At 36.3% G+C, this 15,190-nt stretch overlaps 1 protein-coding gene across 1 annotated transcript in view; it reads left to right on the top strand.

Annotated features, from left to right (window-relative positions):
- Window positions 1–15,190, top strand: part of LOC109087914 (voltage-dependent T-type calcium channel subunit alpha-1I-like) — a 175,744-nt gene that overhangs the window by 148,288 nt on the left and 12,266 nt on the right. The window contains 5 exon segments of the mRNA XM_042725491.1: window positions 185–318; window positions 1,461–1,531; window positions 5,816–5,894; window positions 6,123–6,244; window positions 9,309–9,683. Coding sequence (XP_042581425.1) covers window positions 185–318; window positions 1,461–1,531; window positions 5,816–5,894; window positions 6,123–6,244; window positions 9,309–9,683 — 781 coding nt within the window.

The following is a 15,190-nucleotide window of genomic DNA, read 5'->3' as shown; positions in this document are numbered from 1 at the left end:
ATTCAGGTCCCAAACCACCTGTTTGACCAGACCGAGCTTCAAATGTTAATTTCTTTTAAGCCACCTCTCTGGAGGAGTAAATGACCAGAGTGGAATGAAACTAGAGGGGAAGGTTAGATTCAGAGTGCATGAAAGTTGAATTTTTGCATAACTGAGCAAATCTGTCCCTTGTGAATGTGTGCAGGTGGAACCAGCTGGATTTGGCTATAGTGCTGCTGTCAGTCATGGGCATCACATTGGAGGAGATTGAGATCAGTGCAGCTCTGCCCATCAACCCCACCATCATACGTATCATGAGGGTCCTACGCATCGCACGTGGTTAGTTATACAAGCACAGTCACTGACTACTGCCTAACACCACTGATCATAGCTGCTGCTAGATGTTTCAGTGCCCCTAAATACATAATTAAAATGTCAGTATAAAATGTCATATGTATATATATATGTATATATATATATATATATATATATATATATATATATATATATATATATATATATATATATATATATATATATATATGCAAGAATGTAGTCCTTTACTATAGTCAGTGAAAACTGACATACTTCTAGCAATATATATAATACATGCAATATGATGGTTTATACAAATATCACTGGAGCAAGTTTAAACTCAGAACGTCTTGCTCTTGAAGTAAGAAATATTTTTCTAACCTGATTTGAACTTTATCCCCCACATGAGCACCAAAGCTAGATGTGTTAGCTTGTCTACCAAACCTTTTTTAAGCTTTTATCTTAGTAAATGACAAAAATCTATTTATTTTGTCTGCAGTGTACTCCAGATCAGATCAAACCTCTTTATTTCCTTTTTTTCAGTGTGCTTTTTAGTCTTTTAATCAACCAGACAGCCAGAAATACAAATTAGCTCCCTCCATGTACAGAATATTGTTACAAAAAGTTGTTTTAATACTCATCTCCAGTCCTAAATTCTATTTGACTCTCCAAATCTCTTATTTTCTCCTCTCCATTTGCCTCTAACACCTGATCAGTGGCTCATGTGTTGATAAGCCCCTAATAGCCAATGAGTCTTACTTTCGCCTCATTACCCAGTACAAGCCTTGGTGATATTGACTCCATCATACCAAAATGGTATTTTGCACAGGTCAGTGATGCTGTATTATTGAGGATTGATCTGTTTGTCTAGAGTGTAATCTGGTATTTAATTCTGCTGTTGTCTGCAGCTATCACTGTACATCTGTACGGGGAGAGGGCGGCAGTGTGAGGGTTTAATTTTAGCCCTGACCTTTTCCTTCTCTACTCATTAGCCGTTTAGGCTGGAATTAAACCAAGGTGGGGGGGGGGGGTCCTTGTCTGTTATCGGCCTCTTTGTTTTTCTTCTTCTGAAATGATCAGCGCGTCGTTGACATGCACACACACTGAGCTGTCTTGTTGAACTCTATGTAACTCTCTCTCTCTCTCTTTCTCGCTCTCTCTGATAGTGCTAAAGCTGTTAAAGATGGCCACGGGAATGAGAGCGCTGCTGGATACGGTAGTTCAAGCCCTGCCACAGGTGATAATACCACTACAAACCCTATGATGAAGCATTGCATTGTCACCCCACCCCCTTTTAGTTATATTTTGGCTCGAGAAGAGGAAGTCATCCAAGCAGTGTCGACAACAAGAACAGGCTGCTCATTGGCCCATGAAATTTGATGATTCATAGAACCACAAACTCACTCAGTGCAGATAATTACCCCAAAGCAAGAATAAAGTACCTGCTTTTGCACACACACACACACACACACACACACACACACACAAACACACACACACACACACACACACACACACACATTAATGTTGTTCATTTTATTTTTGTTCTTTGATTCTTTAATATGTGAACTTTATTTTTATATCACACCTTTAAAGGTAGCTTTAAAGCACAACATAAAATCTAATAAAAAAGACATATAAAAAAGTGAGTCAAATAAAAGCTCTACTAAAGAAAAAGTTGGAACTCCAGTGTAGCAAGATCCATAATTTTGATCGCCCATATAAGTTTGAGTACAGAAGTTTTAAGAAAGATGACAGGTTATGTAAAAAAAGAAGGTAGTTCACACACACACACACACACACACACCATAAAACAATCCAAAACTCTTTCATATTCAGACACGCTGAGCGTTGTTGCTGTCTAAGTGTCACTCCTCTGTGCATATCGATCCCTTATTCATTACTGCTGGGCCCAGTGTCTTATCCCCATGGCATCTGTGAGGTAATTAACACCGCAGCTGATTAAAGAGCCACTCAGGCACTCAGTCCCACCACACACAGTTCTTATTTAGTACATCCTTCCAGAAACTCCTGTGCATTTCCTTTACAACTCTCTTAGAGATGCTGCTCATTCCCCATAGGCTTCAGCTTTTATAGTTTAGCCTATGTCATTTAACATTCTTGTGGTCCTTGTATAGATATAATTTTGCTTAAAGATATTTTACAAAACTGATGTATCTAAAAAAGGATCACCACAAAGGATTGTATTGTATTAGTCTCAAATGTTTGTTAATTGTTTAATTTTTGTTATTTCCTTAATTCTCGACATGAAGATAGTCTTGCCATATACATGGTGTTAAAAAATTATAAATAAATAGATTACTCAAACCTTCCGTGTCACATGGTCCTCCAGAAATCGTTCTAATATGCTGATTTGGTGTTCAAGAAACATTTCTGACTATCAAAATTGATACACACACACACACACACACATACACACACACACACACACACACACACACACACACACACGCATATATATATGTGTTTGTGTGTGTGTGTGTGTGTGTGTGTGTTTTTTTTTGTGTGTGTGTGTGTTTGTGTGTGTGTGTGTGTGTGTGTGTGTGTGTGTGTGTGTGTTTGTATGTAAAGCCTCTACAGTCACTTTTGATCAATTTATGCATCCTTGTTAAAGAAAAGTATTAATAATGAAAATAATAGAATGAAACTGATATTTTTTATAACATGCTGTAGTACCATGGTATTCTTTGGAGGGCCTTGGAGGACCTATGGTACATTAATATAGTAATTACCAATAATTACAAATCAAATAGTGTCTGTTTCCCATCTGAGACGGTCACTGTGTCATGATACTTTGTAAGATGCCTAACCATTATTTTTTGCATCACAGGCTTGTGAAAAACTACCTAGACAACATTTTGACCATCATAAGCTCATTCTGGATTTGCCAGAGATGAACAAAAAAAATGAAGCAGTTTTTCAGCTTGCATACAGTACACACATCCTGGTTCTGTTAAAATGTTTCCCTTAACATCTTTGGGCCAAAATGTCTTTGTCGTTTTTTATTGTTGGTTTGTAGGTTTGATAAGCCATTGCTTAGCATTAAATGGTATTAAAGCTCAGCTGTTGTTTTATCAAACCTGCTGGCATGCCACATTAAACGACACGACCAACCGCATCACGTAACTATACAAATTACATTAATGCGATCTAAGCTGATGTTTTATTCACCATTTTACACGTTTATAGCTCTCTTACACTGTTTTCTTAATTACCAGCACTTTAGACTAGCTGTTAGCGCCTGTGCCATATTCTTTATCGCTTTCGGTTTTATCTCAGCTCTCTGTTTTGTTTTGAGATGCCTATGTTGTAGTGGACACACCCTGAATTCCCAAACATATGTTCTTGACAGGCTAGTGTGTTAGTGTTAGCATGGTGAGCCATGCAAGCATTCATGCTCCACATGCTTAGGCCACATTAAGACACAGGTCATTTCCTTAAGAGGGTTAATTCTGTTCCCAGAGCTGTACCTCTGACATGACCACTGGTTCCATCCATCATTTATGAGCCTTTTGTTAAATCGCAAATTTATTCTGCCACATTTCGCCTCAGGGGAACAGACACAGCAGTCACTTAGATTGCGTCTACAGAGATACTGAGATTACAGGGGCAGAGACATTAAAATATACATTACATTGCTTTTTGATATTGTTGATATTGTTTTATCTTAGAAAAAAGTTTCGGATATATATATATATATATATATATATATATATATATATATATATATATATATATATATATATATATTTTTTTTTTGCTTTTGCTTTTGCTTTCTTTTTTAGATCAAAATATATAAACATTTTTATAACATAATATACTGCATAGGACGAATTATGATGCAGCTGTGCCCTGGGAATGAACCAAATAAAGCCCCCCCCACCCCAGGCTGAAATTTTGTGTTATTAATTTTGAAATATCTTGATTATCAAATATAAGTAAATTCCTGAATTTTGCATCTGTAAAGATCGTGTTAGTTGATCTATAATGGGCCAAAGTAGCTTGTAAGTGTAATTTATTAACTATGCATATAACCCATCTTTTTACTTGTACCAGATTTGGGTGTCATGTCATAAAATATTCTTAATACTGACTTTGTATTTAATGCAAATTTAATAAAAACATTGTAAGTTACTAATTATAACACTTTCATTGTACAGAACGAAAGCTAAGAATAAGTGCATTATCAAAGAACATTATCATTGACTCCAGTCTACCTATCTAGATTATAATCACTGAAGCTGTTTACACTGTGAAATGATTATCTTACTTACATACGTACACACATCTGCACTTTTCAAGCTGCGTTCACACCGCCTCGTAATTCCTGTAATTACGAGATACCAACTTGTAAAAAGCATTCACGTCCTCGTAGAACTTGTTATTGCAACTTGTGAACTGGGAGTTTTCTGAGAGCTACAACTTGTACCACCTGAACACCTCAGATTCATTAGGCGCTATGTTTAGGTATTGATAGTGCAAGGGTGTGAACAGCTCCAAGTAGAACTTCACGTGTTGTCATCTCAAAATCACAGTAATTACGACATGTGGCGTGAATGCAGCATCAGTCAGCCAGCGCTCACTGAACCAAACACTGGCGTTTCAGCGATGACTCTGATTGGCCAGTGCATTCATAAACTCAACAGAATCTTGTGTGATTTGTTATAATGAGCAGCGATGTAAAAACGCGTCTGTCTCTGGCTCAGCGGCAGCCAAAGTGCGAACACAGGTTTGAATTTAGCAGCTGATGATGTGCTGCACTGAACATTCTAATCACACTGGTGTGATCGCATCAAATATATTCAAAAAAGATTATTCGGATATTTTTTCTTTTTTTTTTTCTTTTGGAAGCTGCATTCGAAATCCACTTGGCTCAGATATCTGAGGGGGCATGGTTGAAATCGCATTACGGAAAGAGCATGGTGTAGTGCCCTGGGTACGTGCCCGGTAGGCCCATGCGTTAATCTGTCCTTGGTATATACATGAGAAGCAAAATTGCATAAAATAATGAGAGAATATATCTTGAATTAAGGGTTTTTTTTTTTTTTTTAAACCTTTGGGAAATATTTTGTTCTTGTTTTAAGCATAAATATAACACAATTTAGTAAGGTTTAAACATAAAACAATATGTTTTTTTATTATTATTATTAAGTCACTTTGAGGTTAATGTGAGGAAACAGTTTTTTTTTTTACTTGTAATTGTGATCCATCCTCTGTAAACTATAAAACAGAAAATAAAATAGATTTTGCACTGAATACAGGGCAGCCCCGTTTACAGATTTAAGATTAGAGAGATTTAGTTCAAAACTACAAAATTAAGGGCACTAGCTTTAGCTCAATCCAGATTGTGGTGCTGCTATTGCCTTTTAATAGTTATTTGCTTTGGATAAAAGTATCTGCTAAATAATTCAGTGTATATGTATCACGGCATGCTTGCCTGAATTTTGTGTCAAGGATGAGTGCATGTGTGCTGGTTTCAGTCTTGACCGGTGTCTTTCAGGTGGGGAACCTTGGCCTCCTCTTCATGCTGCTGTTTTTCATTTATGCTGCACTGGGGGTGGAATTATTTGGAGAGCTGGGTAAACACAAACTATTCATCTTTTACTCTTTTTTGATGCTTATTTTCATTCCAAGCCCTTTCTCTCTCTACCTCACTGGTTTTCTGTCTGTTCAGTTCTTCTAAATTCAAAGCTGAATTTGGCATGAATGCATAGGTAACATTGAGACAAAACTTTTAGGTGATAAATATTCACAAAACATAGTATTCAACAATACAAACTCTCGATGCCTCTATCTGTTCCCTGCAGTGTGTAACGAGGACTACCCATGTGAGGGCATGAGTCGGCACGCCACCTTTGAGAACTTCGGCATGGCGTTCCTCACCCTCTTCCAGGTCTCCACTGGTGACAACTGGAACGGCATAATGAAGGTACAGCAAAACAAAGAGCCATAGTACTATGAGCGTCACTTTGTTATAAAAAGTGAGGGGGCAGTTAGTAAACTTGTATTTATTTAGTTCGAAGGTTTTTTTAAAGAAATCTTATGCTCACCAAAGGCTGATTTATATGATCAAAAAATAAATAAAAAAAACATTAATATTTTTCTATTTTTACTGTTTTCTATTTTTATATATTTTAAAATGTAATTTATTCCTGTGATGCAAAGCTGAATTTTCAACATCATTACTCCAGTCTTCAGTGTCACGTGATCCTTCAGAACTTATTCTTATATACTGATTTGCTGCTCAAGAAACATTTATTATTAATCTCAGTGTTGTGCTGCTTAATATTTTTGTGGAAACCGTGGTAAAAAAAAAAAAAAAATCAGGATTGTTTGAGGAATTGAAAATTCAAAAGAGTAGCATTTATTTGAAATAAACAAAATTGTAACATTATGAATGTATTTTCTATCACTTTTAATCAATTTAATGAATCATTGCTTGATAAAAGTATACATTTATTTTAAATAAATAAATAACTATAGAAATCTTACTGACCCTTTTTAACTTTTTAACATAAGTTTAGGTACACAGATGATTATTGATTATTAATTATTCGGTGTGTTCAGTGGCTAATTTTTGACCATCATAGGCATTCTTGCTGCCCAGTTCAAGAATTCAAATGAGATGACATATTTAATTTGATATCTTTATCCCTGCATCTGCCACTGTTGTTGCTGGGATTTTGTAGATTAGTGTATAAATGCATGGATCAGCAGTTCAAAACCAAATATGATTTAGATTTGAGAATGAAGTGTTCAAGACCATAAAAAACAGAGCCATAATTGCATTAGGCTTATAGTGTACCAGCAACAGGAAAACATTTCTTAGCATTTTGTTTTATTATTCCACCGTACAAAAAATAAATAAATAAATAAAAAGACAAGAGAACATTGCTGTTGTCACTTTCTGGGACTGAATAGAACTGAAGCAACTGCTCAGCAAAATGTTAAAAATAACAAATTCTGATGCTGCATCTGCAATCATTATAGCACACAAAACAAAACAGAATAAAGTGAAAACTTGCTTCTTCTGTATTAGATATAATGCTGCCATTTCATAAAGTGACGAGAACCAAATCAGCCCTAGCAAAAGGTGCCCACCGTAAGTGACATCTATGAATAGTACACACTTAAGCACAGAATATTCAACAGAAGAAGTTGACAGATTGCTTGTGGATGAATCAGCTAGACACTTCAGAAACATTCACAAGCAAGACACTTATGATTTCTAATGGTTCACCGCAGTAGCCAGGATAGGTTGCCATGAAGAGTCCTTTGAGGTAGCAGCTTGTAAATCTACAGCGTTACAGTCTCTTCTCACCATCTTTCTGCAATCTTCTTGATCCCTCCTTTTGCTTTATATGGTATTTCATCATAGCCTCTTTCATTATTGTTTCTCTCATCCTCCCTGTGTCTTTCTTATCTCTAATACACTTGTCTTTGAGCAATGAGTTCTTATCGGCCTGTGTAAAGACAACCTGCTGCGTTTCATCTCCTCTCCAACCTGGTGTTTATATGATAGGTATATGATGGAGGAGCTACCAGCTCAGCATATTCAGTAGTAGTAAAGCACACCTGAATAAATGAGAACACATTGGCGCGATATCGATGCATAATGCCCCGCACACACCAGAGAGTGTGTTTGATGGAGGGTGACAGGCTCCCCCATTAGGCATGCACACAATGAGTTTTATGGTTAACGGAGGCTTGCAGTGGTTTCCTGGCAGCTAAAGCACCATAATCAGAGCTGTAAATTACAACCTGAGTTCTTATGTACAGTACCTGCAGAGAAGCCACCTCCTCCCCAAACCCCAACCACACGCATGAGTGGCCAAGCAAAATTACTGCCAGAGCTTGCACCCATCTGCCTCTCAGTCACGACAGCTTATATCAAAATAAATTAGATTAAATTAGAATGAAATTGGCATTCTGGGATTTGTTGTTCCTATAGCTCATGCTAATCAAACTGCAGATGATAAGAAGAGTAAGGGGAAGACAGTTGTCACACTAACTGATAAACAATAGCTATTAAACAACAGTTTTTAAGTTTTGAGTTTGACATTTCAGACAAAATGTAAAAGTTTCAGAATTATTGGAAGCTACATTTTTTTATTCATTTTTAAATACAATTTAAATAAATTGTATTTAAAATTTGGATAAAAAATATAAAAAAGGTAATTGCAACTTTTATCTCCTTTTTTATCCCATGGTGGAAATGAGCTAATATAGGTAATTGTATTTTATTGTATTGTACTGTATTTTAATGTATTGTATTGTATTATATATATATATATATATATATATATATATATATATATATATAGTGAATTTTTTGAATATGTGAATTTAATTAAATTTGTTTTTCTTACCCCATTTGAACATAAACAATTTAAGTGTAAACAGCACTTGTTAGGCTTATAATTAAAAAAATAGAAAAAAAAATACAAGTAAATGTGTCTTATTTTAAAGATGTTTAGATTTTTTTTTCTGGAGGCTGGTGAAGAAATTTACTTATTACAGTGCAGCTAATCTAGTGTAATGTCTCATAATTAGGTACCAAGTTTTCACCACATGACCAAATTGTTGTTAATTAAGTTCATCAAAAAAAAAAAAAAATGGTATCAGACACAAATTATTTCATAATTATTTAAATTATATAAAAAATATATATTTAAAAAGTGTTTTTGTCTTTCCCCCCCGTATGAAATATATATATTTTTTCCATTAAAATAATCTTAAAATAGTATTTTAAGGATGTTCCGAATTTTTTTACTTGAAAAACAAGACAAAGAATCTGATTAAAAAATCTGATTAAGAAATCCTGATCACTGTGGTCCACATGTTTTACTCCATCAATGAAAATGGTTCTAAAAGAAGTGTGATCAAGTATTGTAATTATGTATAACTGATTAGTCCAGTCAAATGAATTGAACATAACTAACTGTTGTAGAAGTTCAAATATCTGTATTGTAACTCTCTCTTCACTCCTGTAGGACACTCTTCGAGAATGCCCACCGGGCGAATACACCTGTAATCCCAGCCTACAATTCATCTCTCCGCTGTACTTTGTGAGCTTTGTGCTCACGGCTCAGTTTGTTCTCATCAATGTGGTCGTGGCAGTGCTGATGAAACACCTAGACGACTCCAACAAAGAAGCCCAAGAGGAGGCAGAGATGGATGCAGAGATTGAACTGGAGCTGGCCCAGGGAACGCTCTGCTGCATCGGAGGAGTCGGGTCTGGAGCAGAGAGGAGCAGTGGGGGACAGCAGGGGGCTGGACCCAGCTCTACTGTTCTACCTCTGTCCCCAAACACACACCCAGGTGCCCATGAGCTCAACAGCACCAGGAAACTCTACTCACCAGCCCAGGTACAACACACACACAGTGATGGCAAGGAATGGATGGATGGACTGATAAACAGATTATTGATGAAGGAATGCATTCATGAATATTATGATTCGGTTAGATGGTTGGATGAATAGATAAGAGATTGGGTTATTGAGCAATGGATTGATGAATTAATGATTTGTTTGAAAGTAAGAAAAAATAGATTGTCACTCTGTTGATAAATGGATTACTAATTGACGATGGATGCATTGTAGATATGCACTGATGGATTGTAGACGGAGAAATTTAGTGATTAAGAAAAGGTCTGACTGATGGATGACCACATTAATGATGGATACTGTAGATGTGATTGATGATTGGAGAGATAATGGGATAGGTAGACTGACCGATTGTTAATGGAGGAATAAATTGGTGAATACGTGATTTGGTTGGATGTATTCATACATGATAGTTTGTCACAAGAAGTGGTTTAAAATCACATTTATTGTATATACAGTATCACAATATTGTTATATTTATACTGTAAATTAAATCCCAAAATGTAAGTTCACAATGTCAATAGGTCTACATTTGATTTATATTCATTTAATAGGGGGTCTACATTTTATATAACAATGTAAAAGTCTTCGCTCTCACTTTTGATCAATTTAATGCATCCTTGCTGAATATTAATAATAACTAGAATGTACATTTCCTGAAGAAAATGTGAGTGGTGCTTGCAGTGGCAAAACTCGGCCCTCAGTTGCTAAGGTGTTTTTATAGAGTTCATAGCCTGATTTATCTCTTAGCTAATCACTATTAGCATGTAGCTATTCACTGCTAGCATGGCTAGCATGTTGGAATTCGTGTTTACTAGCATGGGTCAAAAGATCGAAGTCCCATGTCGATACGATTTTCTGTTGCAAAGATTTAAGACTTACTAAATGGTTGCTAGGGTACTCTGTTTGGTTGCTAGGGAGTGGCAAGGAAGCTGCCAATGATGATACTCCAAAGGCTGTTTGCCAATGTAAACCAACCCCCATGTCTGTACGATGTTGTGATGCAGAGATATAGATCTTGAAAAACGGTTTCTAGGGTACTCTGTTTGGTTGCTAGGGAGTGGCCTGACAGCTGCCAGTGATGATACTCCAAAGGATGATTGCCAATGTAAACCAACTTCCATGTCTGTACGATGTTCTGATGCAGAGGTATAGATCTTGAAAAACGGTTGCTAGGGTACTGTGTTTGGTTGCTAGGGAGTGGCCTGGCAGCTGCCAATGTAGATACTCCAAAGGCTGCTTGCCAGTATGAATGATAGAAACCAACCCTTATGGCTTTATGACATTCAGATTTGAAGATATCCCTCTATTATCTTTGGGTTGCTAGGGTGCTCTAAATGGTTGCTAGGGCGTGGCTATGAAGTCTTGAAGGTGATTCCTGATTGGTCGTTTGCTGCCCCGAGTCAAACTAGCCCACCCTCATGTTTCTATGACACTCCTATCCAAAGATATTAATTTGATGTTTTTCAATGGAAGTCTATGGAGCTTGTTACTAAGGGGCCCTAAATGGTTGCTAGGGCGTGGCTTGACTGCTTCACAATGATCCTGACAGACTGATTGGTTGGCTGAGTAAAATGAGCCCACCCACATGTCTCTATGACATTGTTATCCAGAGTTATGTTCAATGCAATACTCCTATGTAAAGTACCATAGTAGGAAAAACGCGCTATTTCATGAACGATCTCTCACCATAGTATGTCTATGGGGCAACTTTGGGGGGCTCTTGCGCCCCAGGGGTACAACTTATACCCCATTGCGGGGTATGTTCTCGCACAGCCTGATAGCCTCTCCAAATGTGGTGATTCACATGTTTGTGCGAAATTCTGTCTCGGAGTTATGATCCGTCAAAGTCGGCCGCAATGCATTGTCTATGCGATTTTTCGGGCGATATTTCGCCCGGTGTGCGAACATCGTACGCCCGATCGCTTATAAAAGTCATAGCACACCATTCCCGAATAGGCCGCACGATTTGACATCTCTTTTGCGGGTGTGTGACAAAAGCTGCGGGACTAGTTACGCGCCGAAATTTGTACGGAATCTATAAGAAGAAGAAAAAGAAGATTTGTATTTGTGTGGGATAGTTATTGTGTTTCTTTGCCTTCGGCAAGCACCACTAATAAGGAAGAATAATAATAATAGTGATGCTTTGCCTTCGGCAAGCACCACTAATAAAAATATGGGATTCTGTTTCAAATAGATGCTGTTCTTTTGAATATTCTATTCATCAAAAAAATGAAGCAGCACAACTTTTTTTCAGCACTGATGATAATACGAAATGTTTTTTCCCTGTGATTTGCTTTAAAAAAAATGCCAAGTAAAAAGGTCTCTTTGACATGCTGAAAAGAACTTTTTTTTTTTTTTATTTTTTTCTTTTATTTGTTGTAGTCAGTTTTATATGATAGAAACTTTCTATATATATACCGTCAAGTGACTAAAATTTTGCAGCATTTATGGTACTTTAGATTAATGGGGCAACACTGCTTAACCACAGTCACATCTACCATATTCTCCCTTATAGCAGAATCTCTAGCAATTGTCACATTTCTGCCATCATGTGATATCTACAGTACTATCATACCTAGCCCTATATAGATGGATGAATGGATGGATGATTTTTGAATGTTCTGTATGAGTGTGTGTAGTGTCTGTAGTGTTTTGTAGCAATCATTTGTCTTCATGCATGGAAAAATGTTAGTGTCCTTTGCTTGTGAAGTTAGAGTATGATTTGGGTCTGCCAAAAATTGCAAAAGCAGCATAATAAGGAGGAAGGAGAAGCCACAGAATGAGACGTTTTCATTATAGAGCCTCAGGACCCGCCTCAGCTTGGGTCCTGTCGCCATGGCAACACATTGTGTCAGTCCGCAATGTGCTCTTAGATATGTAAACACTAAACTACCATTAATCACCTTTTGTAATTAAGTTAAGGATCAAATGATTAACTGTTGAACCAAATCCATCAGGAAAGAAAAGTTCAGCTTATGCATGACTGAACTGCTAAAAACAGAATACTGACAAAGGTTGTGGTGCACTCGCACTGACACTCATACACACACGCACACTGTGATGACTCACTGTCAGGCAGCTATTGTGGAGCTATAATTGTCTTTACCTGACCATTTTTAGCTTCTGCAGCAGATTATGTAACTGCCGAGAGAAGAGGAAAAGAGAGGAGGAGGACACAGAGAGAAAGGAATGGAATGCTAATTGAAGGGTTGAATTTATTGCAGTGTTAAGCACACGGATTCAGTTGTGAACCTGGGTTTGTTTATGTATCTAATTGTCAGCATTTGTGCATGCTCAGGCATTCAGGTGTTTATTGCCTTTGCATATCATAACATTTAATTTTACACTCTGAAAAAAGATTTCAGGTTGTTGTTGCAGTATGTTGCAGTTTCTTCTTTTTTTAACAAATGGTCAGTTAAAGGAAGTGCATAACCTTCAGAAAACCTTAATTGTAATTAATATATATTTTCGATGAATTTTTATGTTTGCCATATAAGAAGTTTTAATATAAATTAAATAAACTTAGAATTAAGTAGACAAATATACAGACAGACATGTCTGTTCGTATAAAAACATAAAAATATATATTTATTTTTTCCATATAGAGACTAGCTAGCTAAATATTATATTATTCGAGGAAATTTCGCTTTTAATTTGATTTATGAAAAGTTTATTACTTTCATTTGTTTTTTTTTTTGTTTGTTTTTTTTGTTGTTTTGTTTGTTTGTTTTTTTTGTTTTTTTTACAGTTCAACATAATTTTGTAAAAACTGAGAAAATTTAATCTAAATTAATCAAATCATCGAATCAAATTATTTACTTGTCTTACCAACATTTCTTACTATTTTTTTAACTGACATTTTATTTCTAGACAGTTTTTGGAAATTTAACTTTTTTGTTATGGGAGGATATCATATGATAACATTTAAAATGTGGAAACTGGCTGAATATGTATGTTTGGTAAAGAAAATTAGTTAATTTGAAAATTTTTATTACAATTAATTGAATATCAATAGAGGATAGATACAAATTAGCTGCTTGTAATGTCTTACATGTCTACTGGTTCTCAGAGAAAAGGGGGTGCTGGATGCTTAAAGAAAAACAGTACTGGACACCATATGGGTATGGTACACCCATATGGTGTCCAATACTGTTTATGAAAAAAGTGCCATATCAGTCCAGATAGCTGTTGGTAATCTTTCAAGCTAATTCTTCCACTTTTTCTCCTTATAAGTTTAGTCTAGTGAATGGAGCTAAATAAGTCTCCAGAACTCTCAAAAGACTTTTTGATAACCCTGATGTCTCATGTGTTCAGCTGTCGCAGTGCGGGCGCATGCGCTGAGCCCCAGTGCTGGTGTTAGTTAATTTGAATACGAAGATCCAAAGAGACAGATCACTGCCTGGAGGAAGTGATGTACCATACCTGTTTTGGGTTTCGCCTCGATAGTGACGAACGCACACAAATGCAAAGGTGCACACGAACACCACAAACTACAGTAGATAGCCTTAAACCTGCAGGCTTGGGGTTGAGAGATGGAGAGGGGGAGACAAAGATAGACACAGAGAGAGGAAAGAGGTATGCATGACAGTCAGCAGAACAGGAATTGGAAAAAACTAGTTTGACTTAAAGCAGAAGCCATGTCAGCAGACTGAAAACATTTCATCTCCTCAGAGAGAGAGCAGAAGGGAAGAAGTTTAGAGACACAAGGAATGCAAATATGTCATTAATGAGCTTAAGTTTTGTATTCACAGATGGTCAGTGAGAGTTCACAAAATGAATTCTTCTGTTTTTATATTGGATGGATACCTACAAAATCTATAAATATTTTTACTGCCCTTGTAGTATTTTCTTGTAATTTTATTTTGTTTACTGTAACTCTAATTATATTTTTAATAATGACTTTATATTTTTTTATATTTGTATGTATTTTTTAATTTGCTTCGTACTGTTCCTTATTTTTACTGTTCTTACTGTATTTATCCAAAGAAAAACTGCTTTGGCAACTGATTTGGCAGTTCAAACATACTGTTATTTGTGACATCAGTAAAGCTTGCTAAAACTGAGTGGTAGATTGTGAAAGAGAGGTTAACGTCCTGAGTTCAAGCACAGTTCAGCGTGTATTTATAATAGAACATATTTTAAATGCAGTGGGAAGTCACCTCCCACTCTAGACATCTCTTCTGAATTGTGCCTAGCTCACTGACACACTGACTGCTGAATTTCTGCTGAACAGCTCTTCTCATCCTCAAAGCACTTCAGCTTTTCTGGTCACACTGTATGCCATGGCAAAGAAAAGTAAGGTGATTTTCTGAGTTACATGTTGCTGTCAGGTATGAGTATTTGATTTTTACTGTATCCATGAAAAATGGGTAACAGAGCTTGTGCAACTCTATATAGGATGTTCTTTTTTTCATGTTATTCTGCCTTGTTATTTTTGTGTATGTGTGTTTGAGTTGCATTATGCCTTTGTTATTTCTGTTTTATCA

Source organism: Cyprinus carpio, chromosome A3 (assembly GCF_018340385.1).
Source record: "Cyprinus carpio isolate SPL01 chromosome A3, ASM1834038v1, whole genome shotgun sequence".
Lineage (NCBI taxonomy): Eukaryota > Metazoa > Chordata > Actinopteri > Cypriniformes > Cyprinidae > Cyprinus > Cyprinus carpio.
This window is presented reverse-complemented; position numbering and strand designations above follow the sequence as displayed.